At 54.3% G+C, this 26,729-nt stretch overlaps 1 protein-coding gene across 1 annotated transcript in view; it reads right to left on the bottom strand.

Annotated features, from left to right (window-relative positions):
• Positions 1 to 25,430, bottom strand: part of PSD (pleckstrin and Sec7 domain containing) — a 31,375-nt gene extending 5,945 nt beyond the window's left edge. The window contains exons 1-9 of the mRNA XM_059477589.1: positions 24,663 to 25,430; positions 24,461 to 24,563; positions 23,354 to 23,822; positions 18,139 to 18,582; positions 11,499 to 11,693; positions 10,937 to 11,017; positions 10,267 to 10,379; positions 9,376 to 9,434; positions 8,737 to 8,826 (exon numbers count right to left, since the gene is read on the bottom strand). Of these exons, the coding sequence (XP_059333572.1) occupies positions 8,737 to 8,826; positions 9,376 to 9,434; positions 10,267 to 10,379; positions 10,937 to 11,017; positions 11,499 to 11,693; positions 18,139 to 18,582; positions 23,354 to 23,822; positions 24,461 to 24,563; positions 24,663 to 25,430 (2,322 nt within the window). The remainder of the gene's footprint in view (positions 1 to 8,736; positions 8,827 to 9,375; positions 9,435 to 10,266; positions 10,380 to 10,936; positions 11,018 to 11,498; positions 11,694 to 18,138; positions 18,583 to 23,353; positions 23,823 to 24,460; positions 24,564 to 24,662) is intronic.
• Positions 25,431 to 26,729: the final 1,299 nt, after the last annotated feature.

The following is a 26,729-nucleotide window of genomic DNA, read 5'->3' as shown; positions in this document are numbered from 1 at the left end:
GGCCCTCAGAGGACCTTGTCCTCTTGGCTGGTCAAGGCAGGAGCTTGGAGTGGCTGTGGCCTGCCTCTACTCCCTCCCCAACACTTCCAAACACTTCTCCCTCCTCGGAGACCCAAACAACAGCCATCTGAGCAAGGCAGGGTCAGCTGCCTGTATTGCTGCACAGGAACAAGCTAAGCCTGCCTGCAGCAGGATACTCCAGGGCCCCACTCCCAAGTGTTTGTCCAGTTTGAGCTGGGTGCAAGCCAGCAGTGCTCAGCACAGCTCTGCAGTCAGGGAGGCTCCAGAGAGGGTTTCAATACAGAGCTCACAGAGGCCTTCAAAGCAAGATCTGGAAGGCATCATCCTTGAAGGAAAATAATCGAGTCTCGCACAGGCTGTTCATGCAGCTGTCAACATCCATCACTGGGCCAGAGACTGCTGCTGAGAAATCTTGCTGGTGGCTGAGAATGTGCAGCTGGAGGCGTGCAGGGGCCTGGGAATGTTGGCCAGCAGACAGGCCCCAGCGGTGTCTGGGGTAGGGACATCCATCACTCCCCGGAGGCACAGCAGCCAGGATGGAGCAGGAACCCAGCTCCTTCCACGCTTTCCCGTTGGGAAATGCTGGCATGGCACCAGCTTGTTTCTCAGAGGAGGAAAGCATCGTCTCAATCTAGCAGGCAGAAAGTAGGGTTCAGTTCTCTCCTGGGAAGACAGGAGACCTATAAAGAGGTAATAGCCCCAGAGCCTGAGAGAAGATTTGATCCCATACCCATTCATGCAGTCCCAGTGCCAGAGGGGCAGGATGCTAACTTGTGAGCAGGAGGTACCAAACAGTGCGCTGGCAGCAAGGCAGCCAGAGGAGCAAAGAGACTTAGAGAAGAATCTGGGAGGAAAAAAGCAATCCAAAGCCCTGCAGAACATAATCTAGGAGCAGAGCAGGGGGATAAGCAGGATCTCAGAGCAATGTAGATAATAAGGAGTCACTATGGGAAACAGAAGGGATCTTACTGCCAGGGATGCAGCTGAAAAATACTGAGAACCAACAGGCACAAAAAGGAGATTAAAGAAATGGCACAGAGTAGTGGGCACTGGAAACAGCAGAAAAGCATCTCGGAAAGAGCAGGCAGAATGGCACACATGGCTTGGCTTCCATCTGGCTCATTGGTGATACATAGAAGTGCCAGCTCCCTGCCCCAAGGAAGGGAGATGTGAGCCAGCTGAGCAGGGATTTTGGAGGGCTGGAGAAGACCCCAGCCCCGTGCAGGGCTTGCAGAAGGATTGCTGCTGATGAATGAATGAATGAGCCAATAGAAGATGCTCGAGGAGTAATTTGGGATGGCACAGTGCTGGATAACAGCCTGGCAGAATACTGTGTCACAAAAACCTGGGCCCTGGGACTCTAGCTGAATACTTCAAAGGCTGAACTGCCTTATGGCTTCAAAAGGCTCCAGCTGCCCTGCTACAAGCCCCGAGAGCATCCCCCCAAGCCCATTACCAGCAGGAGCTGCCAAGTACCACCTGAGAGACGGGAAGCAGGGGCTGCTCAACACTCCTGTGTGAGGGGACAGTGAGAGGCAAACAGGAAAACTGTGCAATTGAGAAGACATCATGAAGGTTTACATCTACAATTAAAACCTGCCAAAATTCTGCTTGGCTAAACACCAGCCCCAAACAAAACCAATCTCAGGTACAAAGCTGGTGGACTCAGTCCAAGTCCTAGCTGAGGAGATGCATTCCAGCCACAAAGCCCACCCTGCTGCTCTGGTCCTGCAGCAGAGCCACTGCCTGTCAGCCCACAAAACTCTGGTGCATAGACTGTTTCTGCTGGGGAAACGTAGGTGACGCAGGTTCCTGAAGCCCAACTCACAACCACGTCAGCAGAGACCACAGACACCAGATTCATCACTCAGCACGTCCCTCTCTCCAGACTCTCTTTGCTCCATGGGTTCATTTCCCTTGGGCTGAAAGTACAGCAACTCTTTGGCATCTCTGAGCTTGCAAGTACTCCCCAAGAGAAAGCTGGGCACTGGCCACATGCCACTATGGATGATGACCCCAAGCATGGTTGGGGTTTTTTGCCATCGCTGGGTTATGAGCTCACTGTTGCAGCATGCCTGGCCAATCAGCCAGCTCTGCCCTAAACCAGGAATGTACTGTCCCAGTGGGATTTCTAACTGAATCAACATCTTTCTTTGGTGCTTTCCCTCCCAAAAGCAGGCTGAGAGGCTGTCTGTGTGTCCTCCTCTACCGAATGTCTCAAGGACAGCTGAGGGGCTGCACTGGCAAGAGGCAGGCGGCTCTGATGTTCTAGCCCAGCCATGCTGGGGACAGCCTATGTAAGCAGGATAGGGAGAAGACACCCACCTTCAGCTCCTCAGCTCAGATCAGACCAGACCAGAGGCAAGATCCAGCAATGGTCTGTGGAGCTGAGCAACAAGCTGGCCTGAACACAGCTTTGGCATGGGGCTGCACTGAGGGCTTAGCCCAGCACTCAAGTAACAGATGAAGGTTGAGGCAGGAATTTCAGCATCCAGATGAGGGTTTTAACCCTTTCTGGAGTGCTTCTTTTTGCATCATAACTCTTATGGATATATCCCCTTTCCAGTCTGCTAGTTCCTCTGCTAAACACAGAGCTCAGCTCTTCATGCAGCAAGGTGCGTATCAAGACTCCCCCTCCTCTTTGTCAGCCCTGTGACCAGCCAGGGATTCAGGAAATTCAAGACAGACTTCACAGCCACCAAGCACCCTCCTTGTGTCATTCTACCCCTAGAGTCATTCTACCTCTCTCTCTGACTGACAGCATTTAAATATGAAAGCTCAATTGCTGGCTGTCCCCAACTTTATCTTAGCAAAATATCTTTGCTACACCCAGCCACAAAGCTCTGTGAGGTCCCCCAGGCACGCAGATATCCCAGCTGCACTGATCCAAACAGTAGGGTCAGATCAGAGCTGTATGTCCGACAGAACTGTACCTATGCTGGGTATCTAATTCATCTTGGCAGGTCCCCCTCACCCCACCCCACACCTCCACAGCATGCACAACCCATGCTCAAAACAACTCATCACCTGGCACATACCAGCCCTACTGCATACACCATCACGTTCCTTCCTCCCCCCCTCTGCTGCAGAAGGGTTCTTGTGTGCACACAGAGCAGACTGACTTGGGGACAGACTTTTTTTCCCGTAAAAGGGGCTGTCACGGGGACAACGTCCTGTGCATCACCTTCCACCCTGCTGCAGTCATGGGTGGCAGCAGGTGACAGCTACCCATCCCGGCCCCGCACTTTTGACTCAGTAACATTGTAAGCTGCATCAGCCTCTTTCAAAATATTTAAGCCACTCCTTGCCCAGGCAACTATCACCCTCAGGACAGCAGACCCTTGCCAGAGCAGCCCCACAGCGCGGGAAGCAGCGACCGAGCGTCTCCCAACTGCATGTTTCCATCCGAGTGCGTCACAACTTAATGCTGCCCCCAGACCGTACTGCGCTATGACAGCACCGCGGCTTGGCACGGCCCCGATGGCCCCGCCGGGCTGCTTTTGGCCACCGGGGCAGCCCAAGCAGCTCTGGGGTAACCCTGACTGCTCTGCCCCAGCCTGTCTGCGAGGAGGGGGCTGCTGAACGTTTTTCTCCAGCTACTACACCCGAGGCAGGCACCCGACCGAGGCACGACCCGCCCAGAGACAGCCTGTTCGCTTCTTCCCACCGAGGACCGATGCGCACCAGCCTAACACCTCCAAACGGATGACGGCTCCCAGCGAGCAAGCTCCTGGCAGTAAAAAGCCCTTTTTTGTCCAGCCACTCCTTCCTCTCAAACTCTGCTCGGCTGGGAGCCGGGGCTGCGGCGTCACCCCTCCGCCTTGCCTTGCGGCTCTCCCTGACGCTCAGGTGGGTGCCAGTCTGCCCTGGCTGGGCTGGCCAGGGCACGGTGCAGAGCAGCCCTTGGCACGGAGCCCGCAGAGCCTGTCACTTATGCTAAGCCGTAGGGCAGGTCCCAGCGGAACCGCTCTGTCCTGGATTCCTCTCGCAGCGATGTTTTCGAGCAGGCACTGCTGCCAGACCACTGTAAGCGGCGCAATGTCACCCAGATCTTGCCGCGCTCCCGCCACTCCCGTGATCGGGGTGGGATGGCAGTGGGGAGAAATCCAGGCTTGGGGACGGGGACCCTCGGGCGGAGGGGGCATGGTGGAGACCCGGCTCTGCAGAAAGCAGGCAGGAGACGGAGATGGGGCTGCTGTTCGCTACATCCGTACCAGAGCTGAGGCTCTTGCAGCGGGCGGGACAGCGGCTGTCCGGGCACGTTCACCCGCCCATGTCGCCGCCGGGGCGCAGGGCGCTGAGCATCCCCCCGCGGCGCTTCCCGCTCCCCCGACCCGCCGCTTACCGGCTTCTTCTTACGGCGGCTCTGGATGCGGCTGACCACCAGGTCGGTGTACAGCACCGGCTTGAGCGTGCGGGAGCGCTGGGGCCAGCCGTAGCAGAAGGTCTCCACGCCGCGGTAGTTGCGCCCGTAGCGCACCGAGCACATGGAGCGGGACCGCATGCGCCCCGCGCTGCTGTTGATGCTGTTGACGCCGATCATCCTGCCGCCGGCGGCGGGGGGGCGGCGGGGTGCCCGGCGCGGAGCCCGGCCGCCCTGCCCTGCCCTCCCTGCCGTGCCCTGCCCTGCCCTGCCCGCCGCGGCCGCTCTGCCGCCGCCGCCGCCTGTTGAAGCGGGGCCGGGCCGGGCCGGGCTCGGCGGCGGCTCCCGGCAGAGGCGGGGCCGCCCCGCCCCGCCCGCCGCAGCCAATGGCGGCCCGGCGGTGGGCATCCCGCCCGCGGGACTGCATCCCTCATGGTGATGCCGCACGAGTTGCCCGAGCTGCCTCCCGTGCACCCCCTCGCCGTCCCTGCCTCCTTTCCGCGGAGAGTGGGAGCAGGTGGCTGTGCCTTCCTGCGGGGGCCGCCGTGGCGACTCCGGGCTTCCAGGGGCCAGGTGGCACCTCCACCCGGTTCCCGCTGGGCAGGCTTCAGAGCTGCTGCTGCAGCTTAGCCCACACCAGGAACCTAAAAAACCTTTAGGAGATGGGCCCAGCGGAGATGTGCTCACTTTCCATCTACAGTGCCCACCCCACACTTAAGACTCTTGCCTGTCCCTCCCAGGTCAGCAGGAAACAGCAGTATCTACAGTCACCCAGCTGGTTATGGGCAGGACAAAGATGCTTCAGGCAGTTGCTTCCGTGAAGAAGCAAAGAGCTGGGCATCCTTGCAGAAAGCACAAGGATCGATACGTAATTTAGTTAGGCTTGACTGAGCAGGAGATGCAGCCAGTGGAGAGGGGAAATTTTCCACTCTGCCCTAACTGTTTGGCATAGTGATCATTTGACACAACTTGTGAGGGAAGGGGCATGTATGTCTGGCTCATCAGATGTACTGGGCTGCCCCTGAAGCCCGGGGGAGCCATGGGAGACAGAGGCAGGGCAGCCCATTGTTCCCAGGGGAAACAGGCAAAAAAAAAATAGCCCAGGGGATTAGACTGAGCAAGCGTTCCTGTGATTATAGCTCAGAGGTGGGAGCTAGGGCTTTCTTCCCACATTGCTAATCACTTACCCAGCACTCTGAGCGTCTGAGCCCTGCTGTTGTGCCTCCAAGCTGGAAGGTGGGGGCCCATCCTACCTTCCTCCCCCGAGGACCCGACTGCATTGTCAGGCTTAATTCATTAACATCTGTGACGTGCTCTGGGCTCCTAGGCTGGCAGGCAGCACAGATTTGGCTCACTCCTGCAATTGCTAAGCAGTGCTGGTGAGAAATGGGGCCCAATTTGGCCCTACTGTTGTTTCTGCCAACCAGTGAAGCACAAGATTAAATGAGTAAAGAAGATGGGGATGAGCTAAGGCTCCACAAAGTGATCAATCACATAAAGGTCAAATCCACATCTGAAATGTAACAGACAATCAGCAATGGTGAGTGAAATCCCAGGGGGCCTGGGCTGGAATCACACTGTCAAGAGAAAAGCAACATCTCAACAAAATATCACCAGCTCCAGGATGTCCTGCTTCCACCTCCTTCCTTGCTGCATGGGCAGCTGCTGTCATATGGCCACAGGAGTTCAGGCCCAAGCCTGCAGGTGTGGGCATCTTTGGGCACAGCATTACATGGGTTCTTATATCCCTGGCATGGCTCCATGCCTGATCAGGGGGACATCTCAGCTGGAGAGCTGGGCAGCCCTGCCTGCAGAGTATAGTTCTCCAGGGGAGCTTTCAGAGACAAAGGGTTTCCAGCAGCACTGCTGGTAAGGCAGCACTGCCTTAGTTCCAGCAGCAGTGCTGTGCAGGGCATAGTGAGGCACTGGCAGTGAGGGGGATGTGATGCTCAGCTATGAAAGCTCTTCAAGTGTTTTCATTGCTTCTGCATAAAAATGGGACTGTTTACACGTATTATCTAGTAGCAGATAAAGTTCTTGTCTGACTCAAGCTGCCACATGCTCTCAGGCATCATGCTGCATTTATCTTGGGACTCCCTGCAGCCAGAGATGAGGGGAGTGCTCTGGCTCCCTGTGGGTCTATTCCTGATGCTGTCCTCAGAGGCGCAGGGGATGGTGGCCTTGTGCCCCTGCAGCTACCTAGGTCCTGCCCTGCTGCCCCAGTTCCCTGGCAGTGAGTGCTTTGGGTGAGAGCCACCTCCAGCCCTCCAGCTCTGAAGTCCATGGGGTAGCAGCCTGTGCTATCTACCCAGGCAGGCTCAGAAGAGCCCCAGGACCTTTCTTCTGTGGTGCTGGAGCTGCCCAAGACCTGCCCTACAGCTTTGGGAAGCTCCTGTGAAGCCTGCCTTCCCCTCCCCTTACCCTTAGGAAACGCATGTGCTCCTGGAATGCTAAAATTAGCCAGCCAGCTGTGCGGCACACTTGCACAGGAGCCTCAGTCCCCAGGCACAGCCCGCCAGGTCTGCCAAGGAGGCAGCATCCTGCTCGGGGTAACAGGGCCAATGCAGGCTGACACAGCAGCAGGAGAGCCTTTCCCCGTTTGTCTGCCCCTGAGCCTGTGCAGGGACCACAAAGCATAAGCAGCCAAAAGCAGTGGGCAGAAGGGAAAGAGTGTCTTCTCTGGATGAGCTGGCTGAGGCTGCCCAAGATCCCCTTGCCAGTTCTTCTGCCAGCACAAGCCAACAGCACTTTCTCCATCTCACCTGCCCCAGAAAACTACTCCCCCTTGCATGGGCAGGGGGTTTCCAAAGCAGAACGGTGCTTCAGGTTCTTCAGAAGAGCTGCAGCCTGCCCTGCCTGAGTTCCTCACAGTGTCTTCCACTCCCCCTCCCCAGCATGGCTCCTGTACAGAGGCGGCTGGAACGCAGCGGTGGGAAGCACCGCAGCTGCAGAGGGAACAGGCCATTTTTAGCAGAGCAGCCTCCCAGCTGCTGGGCTGAGCTGTGCAGGGCTGTGCTGCAGCACTGCAGCCTTCCTCCATCTCCTTACACCCAGCCAAGGTCTTGGTCCCTGCCTGCGAGGAAAAGCCTGTGGCTTCATGGCACTACGTCGCTGGCCTATTTCCCTCTGTCTGGGAGCTCATGTGGTAACTTCATCTCATGTGTTTGAACTGCTGGTGTTCTGAGGGACTGAGTTTAATAGGGCAATGCCTCAAGGGTGGGCACCCAACCATGGGGTAGTGAAGGATGCAAAGGGGGCACACCAAGAAGTCTTTGGAGCTTAGATACTCCAAGGTGTAGCAGCACTGAAGGGCCAGAGTTCACATTTCATAGGTTTCCATCCATTTTGTGTGCTTAAAGCCTTTTCTGGAGCTGGGTTTAAAATTAGAGGAGAATTTTTCCTGAGTAACTCCTTTTACTGGCGAAGTGTGGGCTGAGAGGGAGGACAGCCCTATTGAGAACTGCTGGTAACCCCTTAATGATGGGGTGAGACACAACCAGGAATAGACCCACAAAGGCTGAAAAGGGAGCTCAGCTTTTCATCCTCTGTTGCCTTTTTTCATCAACCACCTCCCGCCCCGTTGTGGCTCCAGCACCCTGTGGGAACCCATCTTCCACATCATGAGTATTTGCCAACTGCAGCGCTTCACCAACAGCAGCAGTTTCTGCCTGGCAGAGCCCATGGGAGCTAAGCCTATTCCCAGGGTCTGAGACAGGGAGACAGCAGCTCAGAAAATCCTCCTGCATGCAGGCAGTGCCACAGAAGCGCAGCAGTGCAAGGCCAGAGGAGCTTGCTGAACACTGCCTCCCCTCTAGGAGCTGGGTCAGGCAGGGAGAAGGCAGAAGTTCCCCAGTCCCACCAGTGTGGTGAGTTCCCAGCTCCGAGCTTTTAACCTCCAACCCACTCTCCCCATTGCGATGCCTTGCCATGTCACCTCTGCCCCAGAGGTGGCTCCAGTCCCAGGGCCTGGCCAAGGTTTTGGGCTCCAGTGCTTCAGGGAGTCAGAAAGGGCTCAGTACTACAGGACTGATGGCAGGAAGCCTCTGGCTGCAGCTGAGCAAACCAGCCCTAGTAAGCTGCCCTATGTGTGCTCCCTTGCCTGCAATACAGGCACAGCAAGAGCAATGAGGGAATCAGAACCCCAGGCAAAGTTCCACTGTCCTGCAGGGGGAATGGAGCAGCCCATGTTCCCCTAAGCAAGGCTGAAGCACAACTGCAGGCTCAGGGATCACCACTGTTCTTGCATGTAAATGCATCTTGCATTCATAGCATCTCAGGTAGCCCTCCATGTGATCCAGCTCAAAGCTCTCACTTCTGCTGCTTGGCCAGCCATGGAGAACAACCAAATTTACCTTGAGCAGCTCCTTGGGGAAATCAGTGCCTCCATTGAGTCCCTCCAAGTTGCCAATGAATTCGGAGCAGGACATTCTCTTCCCAATGTTCTGAGGGAGTCAGGGGGAGAGAAACATCAGGATTTCCTTTGGGACAGAGGTCACTGCTGGCTGAAGCAGGTCCCACAGCCCAGGAACAAACACACCAATCTCTGCAGAGGGGTGAGGGACCAGCCTGGTCTCTGCAAGGCTGCTTGCAGGTACGGGGAAGCTGCTGGCTTTGCAGAGACTCTAGGAGTTTTAAATACCCTCCTTTTTCAAAATTGTGTGCTCCCTGCTCCCAAAGGCAGCTGGTTTTGGAGTCTTGTTCCCACCTTCTTTTCCTGTTCAGTTTTCTTTTCTGTCCTTGTTCCACCTCTACATCTTTCAGCTCAGCCAGTCTCCTTCAAAGCCCCGCTCTCTCCTTCATTAGCCCCTTCTCTAATTTAGCCTTTCTCACCTCTCCTCACCGAACACATTAAGGGTGACAAGCTCTTATGGGCCCAGGTCCCATGCCTCCTGCTCGTGTGGCACTGTTCTCACCCTTCCCTGAGCGCCTACAGTTTCAGAGTGGAGAGGACAGACAGGGGACAGACTGGAACAGTGGCAGTGGTGACTTACATGTCCATGCAGATCTGTGTTTAGCAGCATCAGGGCGCACGTGAGGGTGTGGGCTCCGTCTGCAGCACAAGCACAGGACAGGAATTAGAGCCCCTGGCCCTGCAGCTGGTGCTCCAGTGCCTCAGCATCCTAGGAAAGCTATGGGGTCTCTGAGCCTCCAAGACAGTGCTGAGCCCCCTCCTCCCACCCTGGACACAAGGAGACACAGCAGTCACTGCACTGCTGAGGTAAATAGGTAAGTCACACAGCCTGCAGGTAAATAGGTAAGAGGCTGCTGGTTCCGAACCTGAGCATACAAATTCCCTTCCAAGCCTGCTGCCCCTGTAGCCAGGCAGTGATGCTGTAGCTAATCCTGCAGAGCTCCTAGCATGGCAAGGTAGGACTCACACAGTCTCTGCCAGCCAGGCAGCCCAAACCTCACCAGTGCCACAGCCAGCCCAGAGCAGGCCCATTCTGTGTGAACCCACACAGAAGTGGTGCAAAGACATGAAATAGTACAAAGCAGGTGTCTGTGCTCCTGAAATGCTAGGCTAGGTTCCTCACTTAGATATTCCCTGAGCTGAGGGTCTGAGAGCTGGGGTCTATTTGGTGAGGAGTGTGCTAAGTGTGTCTCTTGTGCTAATCCACTCAAGGTCAAAATTAAGAATGGGTTGAGCCCTAATTATGCATCATCCAACCACACCAGGCTTAAAAAAAATAAATCTGAAGCATCTGTCATTTGAGGGAAATGACATACTGGGACTGTCCTCTAAGGCATCAGTATAGGCTCTCTGCCTGCTCTCTAGTTTCAGTTTGAGCACATTCACTGAGCTGACAAACACATAAGCTCCTCTGAAACTCACACACATGCACGCACAGACACACACTCCCCACAGACATGCAGATTCTTACCTTCTGAAGAGATGGCATTGGGATTACACTCGTAGTAGCGCTGGGAAAAATGAGCCAGCACTCGCTCTCGCTCTTGTGTCTCTCCCATCAAGGCAAGCTCTTTCAGAAAGGACCTGAAAAAGCAGGAGCAGGGTTGGTCACACATGAAGCCCACTGCAGTTTCTTCAACTCACCCTGAGCAGGAATGGAGCTGTGCTTTCTGGTTTCGAGACCTTCCCGTATGCTGGATGAAGCCCTGTTTTGTACAACCTTCCCTCCCTCCAAACCCACTGTGGGACTCTCCTCCAAGTCCACAGCACCAAATCCTGCTGGCACATCACAGAGACCTACAACCAGGAGCTATACTGGGAAAGGAGGTAGGTGTAACAACAGAAGGATTTGAGTTCAAGACCTGGAAAGTCAATTCTAGGTGAACCGGACTGTCATTTAACTGCACTGACCATTGAGTTAAGACCAGGAATGCTTTTTTCTTGGTTGCGTGGCTGAGAGACCATTTTGGAAATCACCCTCTCATATTTAAGAGGTAAGAGGATCTCCAGGTGGCAGTCAAGGGGTCTGCTTGCTCCTGTGCAGATCTCTGTGTGTTTGCAGAGCTGCAGAGGGCACAGTCTTTTGGGACCCCACACTGGTGGCCACCACACACACACATGTACACACACTCAGCTCTGACCTGAGAGCCTGATCCAGACTCATCCCTGTGAACACGAAGAACTTCAGATATTCCCCTGCCACCATCCTGCTGAACTCGTTGCTGAAATAGAAAAGGGGGAGGATGAGAATGGAATTGACCAAGCTGTGGGGACTGCTAAAGGCACACAGGGGTTGGGTGGGTTCCAGGAGGCTGGGAGCTCCCCAGGGTTGCATGAAGTGTGCCAGGGACAGAGATATTCCATGCTCCCATGGAACTCCGAGAAGTCACCCACAAATTCACTGGGAATACTGGGCAGGTATAGAGGGAAGGGCCCCCGAGAGGTCAGCTAGCCATCCCCATACCCCAACACCTTACTGAAGCATCCAAGATTCAGTCATGGTAGGAAGGTATGAAAATCTGGATGTCTCCTAGGTTTTAAGATCCTTAGAGGGAACACCTGGTGCAAATGTACCAGTCATGAGGAGTGGGTTTTGTGGTCCTGCCAGCCTGGTGCCCCACAAGGGCAGCAGCTGCAGGTGCACTGCGGGCGCAAGTGAGCTCCTTGCAGAATGGAACATTCCTTCCAAACACCCACACGTACTTCTTCCCCAGGTGGCGAGCCACATCTGCTTTTTTAAAGCCATCCAGGTTGTAGAGCCTCTTGGCCAGGCGTTTGGCAGCCTCCAGATCAGCCTTGTGTCCATTGGAAAGGGTGTCCGTGCTGCCCAGGGCCAGCTGCTCCACGCTGTCCATCTCCAACTCCGAGTCTGAAACCAGCTGGCTCTGGGGGCGCTCGCTGCAATGGGAAGGGACACTCCACGTCAGCCTGCCTACAGATCCCCCCCTTGTTCAGCTTCCCAGGAAATGCATGCTCCTCACCCTGCTTTGGAGACTAGCTGCTCACTGCTGGGAGCCAGGATGACTGCCCTGGTCAGAGACACTCTGAGGTCAGCTAAGGGAGCTAGGGAAGGTGTAGGAATGCAGGTTTGGGAGGAGGGGTGGGGTGATGGGACAGCACCAGTGACTGACTGGACCAAGGCACTCAAACCAACATTCATACTGGATGTGGAAGGAAAGGACAACTACTCCAAAGTCCCCCACTTTGAACTTGTGAAACTGTATGTGTGGGCTTAGGCTCTGCCAAGCTCAGCTGTAGCAGAGACTTGGAGCAGAAACATGTGCAACATCACATGCTGTCCTACAGCTCTGTACTCAGTTTTTTAATCTGGACAAACTCCTCGTGCTGCTCTCAAGTGCAGTTTCTATCCAAGACAAGACAACTCCAATTCCTTCCTTCACCTTTGCCCACCCACTGATTTCAAAGCATTACCCAGATGGCAGAGATGAGGCAGAGAACAAAGGAAAACCTTCCCAGCTCACAGTGGAGTGCAGGCTTCCCCAGGCTGCCCATCAGCTCTCAGCCCACCACGCCTTAAATGGCCATGTTAGGAGACACTCTTGGCTTGGCCCCCAAAGCAATCTGACTCAGCTGCGCAGAAGTTATCCCGACCAAAAGCTGGTTGAATCTAATCAACAACAAATGTTAAGCAACTCTGACCTTGCCCAAATTTTCTGGCAGCCCTTACAATGTTCCAGTCTGATTTATTTTTAAAAGTCTCTAATTGAGTTTTAAGAGGCCTGCTCTCCTGAGCCTATTACACAGGCCAATCTCCTTGAGGCTCTGCTTTTTTCAAGAAGGACCAGCCTCCTCCTGCTCAGTGCTGCCTGTCCCAGGGGAGCCCTGTACAACACTGGCAGGCTGCCTCACGCCTTGGGGGGCTCTCAGGGGCCATCCTCTCCACCTTCCTGCCATCCCCAGCCAGCATGCAGCAGGAGAAGCTGCTCTGCACTCAAACCCGTGGGTCAGACACTTCCCTGGTGCAAGTCCTTGGAGAGATGTGCTTTGCTTGTACCACTGCTGAACTCAGTGGTACCAGTGGGTGATTGTGGTGAGACCTGGATGGGTGCTCAAGGCAGATTTGTGCCCACTTGGCTCCAGTCCTCCCCAGGGACACTATCCATCACTCCAGTGCACCCTGGTGGAAGCAGCCACAAGAGTGGTCACAAGGTCACCCTGAGCTCACCAGATCTGAATCCACCAGCTCTGGGAGCTGGGCAGGCAGCTTCCAGCATCACTGTCTGCATCATGAGTACACCCCATCCTGTGGGCAAATCTCCTACCTGCCTAAAAGCTCTTCTCCTCCCAAAACAGCCACATCCAAAGGTGCTGCTGGCATGTGCCCTGGTGCCTGACTGCGCCCTCACTGTTTGGCATGGTCAAAGCTGCTCTGAGGGGTGCCTGACAGCAGAACAGGCTGGGTGCTGCTGGGCACACACCTGGGCCCCACTTCAGCTCCTTGTGGCAGCAGTCACTGCTTCAACCAAGGACAGAGGTCACATGCTCTTTGATTCCCAGAGGCAGAGGACATTAATCCATCCCAGCAGCTGGCACCTGCCAGCCATGGGTTGTGGTGACTGCATTTTTTTGCTAAAATCTTTATCTGTTATCACAAGGGCACAGACACTGTCCCCTTTGTTGCCCAGAAGTTCCAAGGGTGCTCTTCCAGGTACAAAATGCAAAGCTACAAAATGCAAAGCCACCTTCTAACACTCTCCATGGTCCAAGAGCATCTCCAGAGCAAGTTGCTGCTCAGTCACCCTCTCAATATATTTTAAATCTTTGCACCATCCCTAACACTCCTGATATCCTTCTGGGTCTCATCTATCCTGCCTAGATGAGAGGTTGTCCTCCCTCACAGGGCCAGTTCCTGCAGCATCCAGGGAAAAACCTAGAGCTCCAAATCTCCCCCCATAACCTCTCTTCCTATTCTATTGTCCTCATCTTTCCTACCTAGTGCTGATCATCCAGGTGTGGGGCAACTTACAAAATTTCTCTTGTCCTTCAATACCTGTATCTCCCTGCAGGGTCCCAACCTGTGACTAAAATTTCTGCCTTGCTTCTTGCAATGGGCATGCAGGGATCTCAAACCTTGAGTCTCAAAGTAGCTCTACCAGTGAAATTTGCTGCTCCCTCCCTCACCAAGTTCCAGCACTGATTTGGTGTTTTACAGCAAAGCATAACCTTGCTCTCAGGATGAGGCTCTATTCAACCATGCAGTGAAATGGGTTTTATTCTAGCACTCAAGCCACTCTCATGCAGTTAAATATGGACAGTCAGCCTCTGTAGGCTCAGTATGCCCCCTTTGTGGTACCTGTCTGCCACCACTCAAAGCCACAACTGGCTTGGAGAACATGCAGCTTAAAGACAGAAAAACAAGAGCCCAATTCTCAAGCAAATGGAGAGCAGAGCAAGAGACGTGTCCATGTCTGAGGTAATTGAGGTTATGCTAATTTTCTCACTGATGAGCTAATTGCAGGTCTCTGGGTAAAGGTTTTTTTAGTGTGTTTAGTAAAGTGACATTTTAGTTTGGCTTGAAGAAACACTGAGATAATATTTTTTACATTAAATACACACTTAAGGAATAAAGATCAAATTTGATACTGTGCAAGTATCCTCAGTGTGCATGAAATAATTCACTCCTGAGCAGACAGAGTGCTAGCTCATCCCTCTCCCTGCTGCACCACTCATGTCACTGGGAGCACAGTTCCCCCTGCCACCTCAGAGGCGTTTCCTGGAGCCCAGAGTGCTGCAGTGAGGCACATCTGGGGGTCTCTGCAAGGAAGACATGTCATCCAGCACAGGGCTCAGGGCTCACCCTGACACACAGGCTCTTCACTGACCACCTCCCAGCCCAGCTCAGCAGAAGGACTTGTGATCCCTGCCCTGGAAAGCTGCTGCAGAATCATGGTCCTACTCAGGGCCATCATACCAAGCACACTGCTTCTTTCAGGGCCCAAATGTTCTTTCTCAGGGCCAAAGACTCATTTTCTGTAGCTGGATCATCATCTCACCCCAATATTCCTCCTCTAGCCGGCTGCCTGGAGCCCAGAAGCAGAGACCACAGCACTATCCCTGGCTGCAATGCAGTGTGTCACTGCAGGAATCCTGACATCGTATCCACCTTGTCACCATCAACCAAGCTTACTTGGCACCATGTCCACTTGGTTTTCCAGCAACCAGGAGCAAATCTTCTCTCTGGAATGTGGAGCAGCAAGAAAGCCCAAGGAACCTCCCAGATGCCAGCAGAGACACATCTGCATGGTGGGACCCTTCCTGCAGCAACAACCTGTTCCCCAGGAGCTGGGGTGTGCTCAGCTGAGCTTCTGGGCTGTCCAGGTCTGTCCTGACACAGCTCCAGGCAAGACACCTGCTGCAGGAAACTCCAGACCTTTAAACACAATTTGAGTACCTCTTGCTCCCCACATGAGGCTGGTTTCATCCTAAACCATGGTAAGGAGCCTGGTGCAGATCCACAAGGGACAGGTTCATGGGGCAAAGCAGCACTCCCCTCAGTTCTGGAAGAGGAAGCCATGTGCATAGCTAGATTGCCTCTGCCAAGCAAACCAAGCCTGCCTAATGTTGCTGCTAAGAATGTACCAGACCGGATCTTTGGCTGAGCTAAATAAACGCAGCTCCCTCCATCGGTCTCAGTGGAATGACTTTGATTTATGACAGCAAAAATTTGGGCCAGTTCATTCCTCACAGAATTGAAGTTAGGGCTGGGAGGACACTTGAAGGTCAGCTAGACCAGCCTCCAACCACAGGCACGGCTGGTTGTGCTTTCTGGCAGCTCTGGAGTCCAACAATCACCCAGCCACAGCAGCACCCACCAGTGTTACTGCTGACAGATCCAGATAGGACTGAACTTTGGGCAGCTGTGCCCCTCCTCAGTCTTTTTTCTCTGCAGACTTCCAGAACCTCCCCTGCAGCACCAGCATTCTCTGGAGACGTCTATTTGTCCTCCATCACCCCATCCCACCAGCTCTTCCTGTGAGGAACACAACTGCTCCTGTGGAGGACAGGCACTGACACTAAAATCCCACCAAACAATTTCTGGTGTGAGTCAAGAGCCTTAAATGTCCAGTTACTCACCTGCTGGATGGAGGGTGGTCTTGTCCTTCAAAGACACAGATGCCATAGAGCCAGCACAGGAAAACCTGGGTGTCTTGGACCCTCGGGCCAAGACCAGCCTAGGGGCTCTGGGTCAGATCTGAGAGCTGGAATTAATACCTGACACACAGGGCTGTATCCCACAGGTATGTGCTGCTGCTCATGCCTCTGCAGGCAGACCTGCCATCCCTGGGATCCACTGTCTTTTATGCCGTGGTGGGGTGATGTGTTCTGTGTCCTGGCTTCTGCTGCTCTTCATGGCCTGACATAGCTTGCAAAGGGGATAATTCCCCCCAGGCTTGTCCTTTATTTCTTGCTGTGCCAATGCCTGTGAGGAGACCTCTTCATCCTGCACTCCAGCCTCGTCTCCCTACTGTGCTATCACCCCATACCTCTCTTACCCTATCTTCATCCTTTCCTCAAGGTCCACCTTCCTCTGCTCAGCTCGCAGCCTCAATCTCCGGCATCACACCCCGAACCCACCCCACGGGGCCCCACACTGGGCACAGCCCTTCACGGCATCCTCACCAGGTTGCCCAGTGCTACCTGCGCTGGCCCCGGGAGGGGAGGGGCAGCGGCTCCCCGACCGCTGCAGTAACAAAAGGAGCCTTATAAAGAGAGGCAGCGGCGCTGGCTGGCGGGCCCCGTGTTTCGGCAGGGACGCGGCTCAGACTCCCGGCGCATCCTCCGCCGGGGCGGCTGCCAGCGCCGCGGGCTCCCCGCTCCTCCCACACCGCCGCGGCTCCAGGGCCGAGCTCTCCCTCTAGCGAGGCTCCCGGCGCGCTGCCCTCGCCCTGCTGTCTGGCCATTTTCACCTCGGTTTGCAGCCTCACCTTTGATGTTGCCTCGCCCGCCTACCCTTCTCTCTGTCCCACCGCAGGCAAGCCCCGATGAGCTCCCAGCAGACCCTGCCTCGCTCGGGGGGCGAGTCACGTCTCTTCCCTCCGCGGACAAACCTCAGGGACCGGCACGACTGTGCCCGAGGCCAAGGCTGGCTCCAGAAGAGTAGGATTGCGGGGAAGCTGGGCAGCTGGATTTCAGGGGTCTTGCAACTCCGGAGAGATGCAGGCTGCCCATTTACATTCCTCCGGGGCTGATGCCCCACAGCCCACAGTGCCTACCTGTACTGGTAGGGACTGGGCAAGCCAAGTGACCCTCTGGACACCTGCTTGCACCAGCAGCTTGGCCAAGTCCTGCAATTTGACCTGCAGCTGCAGAACTCTGGCTGTTGCCACTGAAGTAACGTCCCTGTAATCTCCCAGGGCTGCCCGAGCTCCTGCCCCACCATCCTGCCAGCACTGCTGGCCTCCCTGGGTCTGAAGGACTCCCTAGCCCCGGGGAGCTCTGCCTCCACACATGCTCTGCAGAGAACTGTCATAGCCACAGGGACAACCTGCTTTAACTGCAGCTCTGCCCAGTGAGAGCAAGGGACTTGCACGCTTTCACCTGCCCAAATCAGGTGATAAAATACTCACAGAGCCTGTGCTGGAGATGTCACTGCTGGGTGCCCCACTGTGGGCAGGGCAGGGAGGGGGTTCAGTCTCTGCTCCACCCCTTTCAACTAAGCCTTCTGGAGTAGGTGCAGGCATCCCAGGGGAGGTCTTTGTAGGTCTGCACTTAGACATACTTCCCACATACAAGGTCAAGATAAAAGCATGGTCTCAGCTATTATGTGCTGAGGTATACCAGAGCCTTGGCATAAGCAACAAGGCTGTATGACCCAAGGCCGCTGGCTGTGGGGGACACCACATCTCCCCAGCAATGCAGGGCATCACTGATTGGCCATTCCTGCCACTGAGGGAGGTGGGAAGTCACAGGCTGCAAGGCTGTCTCCAACCCAGATCCCAATCCCAACTATTGCCACAGTTAGCAGCAAAGCTTTTGGGGCCACAAGGAGGACAGCCACAGGGCAGCACATACAGGCCTAGACCCACAGGATTGAAGTTCTGGCATTCCCTGCTTGACTGGCTGAAGAAAATCTCACAGTCCTCCAGTACCTACAAAGCTGGTAAAGATGGAAAAAGGAGTTGTGCTCCCATCAACACACCTACCACAATACCATGTGATCACTGGCCTGATCAGCCACTGCCTAGAAAATCTAGCACACGCAGTCCTGACCCTTCCCCAGCAACATGAGTTAGGCTCTGGCTGCAAACCAGATCTCACAGCATCAGATTCCACATCAAGCCTTAGTGGCCCAGCTGGACAGCAAGCAACTTTGGTCACTCACCTCGTGTTGGAGGCCAAGGGAGTGCCAAAGCTGTCCTCCGAGTGGCAAGGGCTGTGCCGAGTGCCCTTCCTTCGTCTCCCCTGTTCCTCCTCCCTCTCTGTCCAGGGGGCATCTGTGGCTGAACTGGTCCCAGAGTCTGGCTCTAAGTGAGCCAGAGGAGCAAAGCTCTCCTCGATCACCTTGGCGCTGTCTCGGATTTTTCCCTGTATTTCTGGGGTGAGGGTTGGGAGGTCAAAAGTGAAAAAGGTCCCATGGGTACGGGCTGGGGAGGAAAGGATGTCAATGGAGTCCAGACTGGTGTAAGATGTGCCCTTGGCTCGATGGGACTCCATGATGGTCTCAAAATGTTTGCTGAAAGAGTCCATGCCATCCTTGGAGAGGCTGTGCCCTAGAAGGAAGGGCACTGGAGACTTGAGCATACCCTGTGTGTCTCGGTCCATGATCCTAGAGGGAAAGAAAGTGAGAAGAACTGATCATTGAAGAGCAAGGGATCAAAACCCCAAAACAAAAGCCCACACACTGCTTCAGAAGGAAACTGAGAAGGGTAGAAATCTCTTCTGGACATCTGTAGACCACCAAGGAAATGCCTTGCCTGCCCAAGCACCATGGGAAGCAGGACTGTGCTGGCCTCCCTCCAGACATATGCTTCTCCTTTAATGCACCACAGACTTTTGTTCCTTTAGTGGCTCATCCTCATAAGAAGCTTATGAGATGGCTACTGCTCCCAATCACTTGACTTGAGCTAAGATCCAATAAAGGGCTCAAGTACTAGAAGCAGGATGTGGTTCAGCTCCATTTCCAACCAAATCTGGAAGTGGATGAATTTTTCATGAGCTTTCATGAACCTTTTATCACCAAGAAGGCTCCTACTGAAGCTGCTCAGGACAGCATGACATCTTCCTCCATGAACACTGCTCTGTGGTTACAGAGTACTGTGTTCAGAGCATGACCAACACTCACCTGCAAGGTCTGCTGGCTGTTTCCATAAAGTGATGTTGAGTCCCAGTGAGCGCCAGGCTTCCCCAGGCAGCACACAGGGAGCCTCACACACATCTCTGGGCTTGGGGATCTGAGCTCACCCAGGCCCTGGAGACCATGACTGGTCCTAGCTCATCATCTTGTCAGGGATCAGCCCCACAGAAAGGTCCAGCCTGTCTCCAGTGCTGATCTAGGTCCAGCCTAACACAGAAGTTTCTAAACCCTGGAGCCCTGAGTGTTTTGCCCTGTAAATGAGGTGAAGTACAGCCTGCCCACCTGCCTAAGCCCGTGACAACATGGATGTTTTCAGCCCAGGGAACATCAGTGCTTCAGCAGTACAGGCACAAACACAGCCCTAAAAGCCTACTTTACTCATAAGCTGCTATCATTTTATTAAAGCAGCAGAAAAGCACTTCTTATGCCAGTCTCTCCTCTGATTAAAGCAGAGGAACTGCTCCAGCCTGTCATAACATTTGTTATGAAAAAACATCTTCCTACAGAGGGATCAGAAGATGCGTTGCTGTAACACACACCAAATTATTTCCATTCATTAGCCTTCACATGCCACTCAAAAATCTCACCCCAATTACTTCAGTAGACCAAAAGCTGGCAGCTTGACTCCGCCAGAGTGCCAGCTGGCTTCAAGGGGAGTGCAGTGAAGCCAGACTCAGGTAAGGAAGGCAGGGTGCAGGCTGATCTCACCTATCCACCAGTGTTTCCCTGGCTGTGCAGCACCAGGTGACACTTATAATTCCTGTAGAAGCCCCAGGAGCAGCCACTTCTGAAGTGGTTTTTGGTGAGGACAAGGCAGAAGAGACCTCTTTAATATCTGCAGATGTGCTTTACAGATGCAAATGTGCATTCTCCATCCTTCCTGCCCAGCCCCATGCGACTAAACCAAGTTAATGCTGTTGAACAGCATGAGCAGGGCGAAAACTGCGCCAGGGAGGACAATACCAGCAGATTGGAAAGTATCTTGTTTCCAGGAGAGGTAGGTGGGCTCACTTTTGTGATCAAACATATCGCCACCAAGCCACAGCAGCTCCTTGCAGTCCCCCCAGGCTCCTTTGCACTACTCCTCCAGCGTGGCAGCACCCTGCTCCTAGGGCTCAGTGTCCTCGCTCTGTCCCATGCTTAGGCACAGGCTACTGACCACAGGCACTGCAGTCTCCCCTGACTGTCCACACTCCCCTGCCCCCTCACGCCATCATGCTGTCCCCTGCTCACCCACAAGAGCTGCAGGCACCTCCCCTGCTTATTGACAGGCCCCTGCCAGCATCACCCTGAGCATCCCCTCTGCAGCCTGAGCCCCGTGCTCCATCCAGGAGGATCACCCTGGGCATCCCCTCTGCAGCCCAAGCCCCAATCTCCATCCAGGAGGATCACCCTGGGCATCCCCTCTGCAGCCTGAGCCCCGTGCTCCATCCAGGAGGATCACCCTGGGCATCCCCTCTGCAGCCTGAGCCCCGTGCTCCATCCAGGAGGATCACCTGAGTTGTGCCTCTGTGGCCACTCTGGGCTCTTAGACAACACATCAGAGGCTTGATGCAGGTTAAGCACATGCTTAAGAATTTGATGAAATTGAGACCATAACCATTTTTCTAATCCCCAACAAGGCTTGGCTATTCTCTTGCCAACAAGCAGCAAGCACAAAGGCTCTGGAAAGGCTTCCCAAGCAGCATGTCTTAGGGCTTTTCTAGGCAAGGCTTGCAGGGAGAAAAGGCATCACTGCTTCCCATCAGCCCTCTGTGCTCTCAGGGGAGCAGAGCATTCCCTAGCAAAGCCTCTTCTCTCTCATCAGCCCAAGGCACCCATGCTGAGGGCCAAAGCAGGCTCTTCCTATAGCTTAGCCAGCATGTCTGCTGATGCTCAGGGAGGAAGGGAATTGAGCCTGCTCTCACTGACAGGTCTTGGCTCTCTTGAACTAATAGGAACAAAGACAGTAAAGGCTTAGACTAGTCATTAGAGTCAGTTGACATAACTCTGAATACATTCAGGAAGCAGATTTGCTGGAAGAAGACAACATTTCTTCTGTCACTTTTCATGTCTTGTTTGGGGTAGATTTTTTTTTTCTGTTAGCATGCTCTCTTATTTTGGGAAGTTAAATCACAAAAGAAGATTCTGAACTTCGGCCAGAACATAAAGTACAACAAGGTAGTACCAAGCCAAAGGGTAGTACCTAACCCTTAAAGCTAGATTTTAAAAGGGATGTACATGTCTAAAAGCTGAAAATCAGCATCAAAAAGCACTTCAGTGGTTTTGTATGGCTGGTCCTTCCCAGCAACCAGGACTGGCGTGGGGTTCAGCAGCTCCTGCAGCAGCAGAATGGTGCCAGCAGGTCCAGGAAGCCAGGGTGGCTTCTTCATCCCCCCAACTTCACCCCTCCTGTGAGCAGGCAAAGCAGAAAGCTTGAAGAAGAAAACATCAATACTGGCGACTGGTAAACAGGGATAAGGACTGCAGCTGCAGAGCTCAAAGCAGTGTGTAAGCAAAAACCCAGGGCTGTGATGCAGGGACTGAACAAGCTTGCAATTTGGGCCTCGTGATTTTCAAGACACTGTCTACAGGGTCTGCACTTACCAGGGGAATATTCAGGGGACTGCAGGGGAAAAAAACAACTGGTCTACAAAGAAGCTGTGCCAAATGAACATGACACCCCCATACACACATTGGTAACTATACTGGCAGCACCATCTTTTAGGAGAAACAGTGGTTGTTAAGGACACATCCAAGATTTCAGCACTGGCTGGGGAGCTACAGTAGGGTGTCTCAGAGGACAAAAAAACTGGTCTAGGCTTACAGCTCATAAAACTCACAGTGGCCTCAAAGATATCTGGAAACAAAATAACACTGTTACAGCAAATTGAAGAACTTGCAATAACTTTATACCTCACTAAAACATCTATTTGGAAAAAAAAACCCACATTAAAAATGGCTTATTTTCAGCTTTTCTCTAGAACCCAAATTTTTGAGGACAGAGTCGCTGGCATGTATTTGTCCCCTCCAATAGAGATGCAAGGGCTGGACAAACTGACAGTTCAGCTCCCCTTGAGATACACACCTTCCCTCCTTGTTAGCTCAGCACTTTCACTCTTTTTCTTCCCAGGGCAGGGGCACTTCTGTATTAACGTATTATTAATGTATGTATTTAATTATTTTTAACTTCTGCTGACATCAAAACCTCCCTTTTCCCTTCCTTCCACCTAAATGCTCCCCACCTACCTTCTGCACAGCTAGGTAAGCTTATGCTGCCATGTGGCATTCCAGGCATCACCCTAGTTTTCTGCTTCCCAGATGAGACTTGTCCCTACTCCTATGGAGCACTTGCTGATGATGCTGAACCTCCTCACCTCACTCAATTGATTCACTTGACAATGCACATGTCAGAACATTCCTGCACAGGGCCTTTCCCGTTCAGATGGCTGTCACACAGTGCTCTGGACCTGATGATGCCCATCACTTCTCATGGTCAAACTACCACTCCAGCAGAAACTCCATGGGCAGAGTTTCATGCCACCATTTGTGGCACGAATGCTATCTCCCATATGTGCTCATTGCCAGTGTCTGGATGGGGCAGACAGCAGCTGGGAGCACACTTGCTGCCCATGGGTAGGCAGCTGAATGATAACCTTCATGCCACCCACTTCATCAGCCTCCCAGCACAGGGTGTTTTGCCACACATGTGAAAAATGACATAGAAGGCAACAAAATGCTTTTTTGATCCCAACGTATCCCCTGCGCTTTTCTGAAAATGGCAAATACTTAATGAGGTTGAGCAAATGGAACTGCTCCTGCTGCTGAAGCACATCTGTGGGGAGGACATCCCAGCAGCACCTGGCAGTCCAGAGTAGCTCTAGGACACAACCTGTCCTCTGGTGTCCTGACACTGTCACCCCAACACCTGGCAGCACCATGGCAGGATGTAACTGACCTGGCAGGACTCATGCTGGGAAGCCTCGGCTCAGGTGAGCAACCTGAGCTGCAGGGCTCACCCTGGGTGAGTGAGGTCCATGGCACAGCATCCAGAGCTGGATCCCCTGTGCTGACTTACTCTTCCACGGGGCAGTGAGGGCAGCACCAGTCCCTGGGTGATCCAGGACCCCATCCCACCCTCACACACAGCCAGCATGTTGCTACTAGGATTTTGGCACAGACACTTCAGCAGAGCTTGTTTTGCCATGCAGGGTACAATAACGAGGGTGACAGGAGCTTTTGGCCTTTGCACACAGAGCCTCACCTTTCCCTGTTTTCCTTCCTCATCGCCTCAAAGACCTCATCGTCCTCGTCCACGTCCCTGTCTTGCAGCCCATCCTTGGAGCAGCTGGTACCTGGAGCAGGTGGCTCCTCTGGTGTGCTGTTCCTCCTGCCTGGCGTGCCCACAAAACTTGGGTTGCTCTCACTGTCCTTCTGGCTCTCAATTGCTGAATCCACCTCCTCCTTCTCAGCCAGGATATCATCGATGTTGGTTTCACGATAGCACCTCAGTGGCACAGTGTCCAGGTCTGTTTCAGAGTACTTCACTGTCCTCCTTATAATGCCAGTTTCACAGGAGCCAGGCTTCTGGCTGCTCAAAGGAGACACTTCTATCTCCACCTCCACATGGCTCAGGCTGTGCTCAGGTACCAGCTCTGGTGGCTTGGCTGGCAGTGGGGAGACAGACTTCTGGGGGAGCTCAGCCAGGGGAGTGGAGTCGGGGGCAGAGGAGCCTGCAAGGAAGGCCCAAGCATTAAGAGCTATGGGGAGCTGCAATGGGGAGCTCTGAGGAGCAACTCCTGCAGCATCACTCACACACACACCCACACACACACACCCCCACACACACACACCCACCCCACTGAGAGTGTGGTCACATGTCATGGAATCGTTAAGCTTGGAAAAGACCTCCAAGATCATCAAATCCAACCTTTGACCAAACACTGCCATGTCAACAAAACCATAGCAGTAAGTGCCATTCCAGTTGTTTCTTGAACACCTCCAGGAACAGTGACTCTAGAGTGTTGAGGGACACAGGGAAACAGTGAAGAGGTGGCAGAAGGAGAAAGAGTGCTAGAGGCAGAGACAGGCTGTCAGTGCTAGTGCATCTTCCACCAGCCCAGAGACCCCATCTAAACCCAAAAGCTCTTCTGCAGAGGCAGCCAGAGCCAGGGGCTCTTTGGCACCTCTTTTGCATGGCCACAGGGGATTTTGCAAGGAGGTTGGTACACACATTATCTGACCCCAGGAGGACATAGGCTGGCCAATCTTGGGGGAAATCTCAGCTCTTTGTTGGGCACTGTCCTGCCAACAATACAGACTTAAAAGGAGGGGTGAGCCCACCCAATGGCATCCACCGGCAACTTCTTACCTTTCTTTGGGGTATCTGAGGAGCCATAGAAGAATTCCCACTTGGCCTTGGCAACGCGCTGGGCATGGGCAGAGCTCTGTCGGGGATACAGCCCGGCACTGCCCTGCAGAGAGAAGAGCAATGAATGGACAATGCATCCCTAGGGCAGAGCCATGCATCCCTAGGGCAGAGCCATGCCCAGTGTGGAGACCCTGGTACCTACCTGATGTCGGGGCTCTGGCTTCAGGGGACTCCTGGCGAAGGTGGGGAACTCCTCTGGCAGCCCATTGGTCAGGGATCGGCAGAGGCAGCTGGTGTCAAGGGCACAGAACTCCTTCCCACAGGGACGTGTCCCCCCTGGAGTCCTGCCCCCGGCCAGAAGCGGGTCAGACGCGGAGGCCTCCAGCTTCAGTGTCTGCAGGAGCCGCTCCTGAGGCAGGGGCTGGGGCTGGAGGGATCCCACGTCCCCACTGAGCTCCAGGCTGCGGCTGAGGCTGTAGGGGCCATTCTCCCAGCGGAGATGGGGGGTTGTCGGGCAGCCCACCGTCCGCACACTGGCCTTCTCAATGAAGCGGAAGGTGACCACAGAGCTGTGTCCCTCTGGGGCTGGCGGACTGCGGCTGCCCAGGGAGGCGGCAGCCAGGCTGGGCCGGCCCCACCGCGGGGTGCAGGGGGCAGTCAGCCGGCCCGTGCCCGGGCAGCTCCCGCCGCCAAAGGGCGCCGCCTCAGCCGGCCTGCGGGCCAAGGAGCCGGTGCTGTTGTAGAGGCCGAGCGGGCAGCGGCGAGCATCGGGCGCCAGGCCCTTGCGCAGCAGGTGGAGGCGGCCGGCGTTGAGGCTGGGGCTGAGGCAGGGCGGGGGGCTGCACCACCCGGCCTCGGGGCTGCCCCCCGCCAGCCAGGGCCGCCGGTTCACCCTGTGGGCTAAGGGCGGCGGGGAGGCAGTGCAGCTCTCCTCGGGGTGGAAGCGGACAGGTGCCCCTGCTTGGGCCATCCTGTCAGAAGAGGGCACAGAGGTGTCAAGTCCGGAGCCCAGCAGGGTGGCACAGGCACAGCAAGGCAGGTTCCCAGCACCCCTGAGATGTCTGAGACAAGAGGTGATGCATCCTCAGGCAGCTCTGAAACAAGGGCAAGGGGCTGGTTAGGGAAGGGAAGGAATGGAAAAGAGTCTGGGGCCATGGGGAGGACAGGCCAAAGGTGTCCTGTCCTCGTGGCAGGAGAAAGATATGTGCCAGGTGAGACAGCCCCCAGTAAATCCCCTCCTGCTGCAAGAGGCAGGCAAGGCTCATCAAGGGTATCACAGCAGCACCACTGCAGGGATGCTGGCAGCCCTTTGTTTGGTCGCCAGGCACCCAGAGTGTTTGCATTCTCCCCAGGACGCCAGAATGCTCAGGCACTTTCCCCACAGTCCCATACCCCAGACACTGCGATAGAATGCACTATAAAATGGATTTCATTCATTCTGCTTTAGGCTGAATATATTTACTACTCACAGCCTACAGCCTACTAAAGTAAGGGGGAAAAAGTATCTACTGCATTGCTGAGACATCCTCCAATTATACTTGCTCAAGGAGTTTAATATGAGCAGCAAGGGCAAGGAGCCTCTGTCTTTGGAGGTCAGCCTGGGTTTAAACTGTGTCACACCAACACATGTCACAGCCACTACTGATGGTGCAGACAGAGCTGCCAACACCAGTAAATTCAAAAAGCAGTGCTAACAGACAATCCCAGCCTGAGGGAACACAGCAAGCCTGCCCTGCACACAGCTCACTCGCCTGCCTGTCTCTGCCCAGAGACCATATACCCAGACATGAGACCAGCCACCCCACAGCAGCAGGGGGGTGGCTGCAGGGAAAGGCGGGACCCGGAGCCCCCATCAACCCCACTGGCAGGACTGCTGACATTTTTCTTTCTCCCAGTGGAGCTAAAACTTGTACTTATTCTTCCCTGAGTTTCTTCGAATTCCTAACCTGCAGGGAAGATTCTGCCTTGGCTGCTTGTGCCTTCTGACAGATGCCAAGATACTAAGTCCCTTGCTTTCATCATTTGAAAGTGAGAAACCATATGCCAGCTGCAAACAGGAAAGCATGATTTTCTTCTCCCTGTTTCTGAGATCAAACCAGACAGAATTAAATTCCTAAAGGATGTAGGGCTGAATTTTCAAGTGTTTAGGCTCCAGAGATGCACAGACAAAACTATTAATGAAATAACTCAAACCACACCTGTGGGGTAGGCACCCATTTATCTGCACTATCACACTGATGAAAAAATCTGTCCTGCTGAGCAACAGCAA

This window comes from Ammospiza nelsoni, chromosome 8 (assembly GCF_027579445.1).
Source record: "Ammospiza nelsoni isolate bAmmNel1 chromosome 8, bAmmNel1.pri, whole genome shotgun sequence".
Classification (NCBI taxonomy): domain Eukaryota; kingdom Metazoa; phylum Chordata; class Aves; order Passeriformes; family Passerellidae; genus Ammospiza; species Ammospiza nelsoni.
This window is presented reverse-complemented; position numbering and strand designations above follow the sequence as displayed.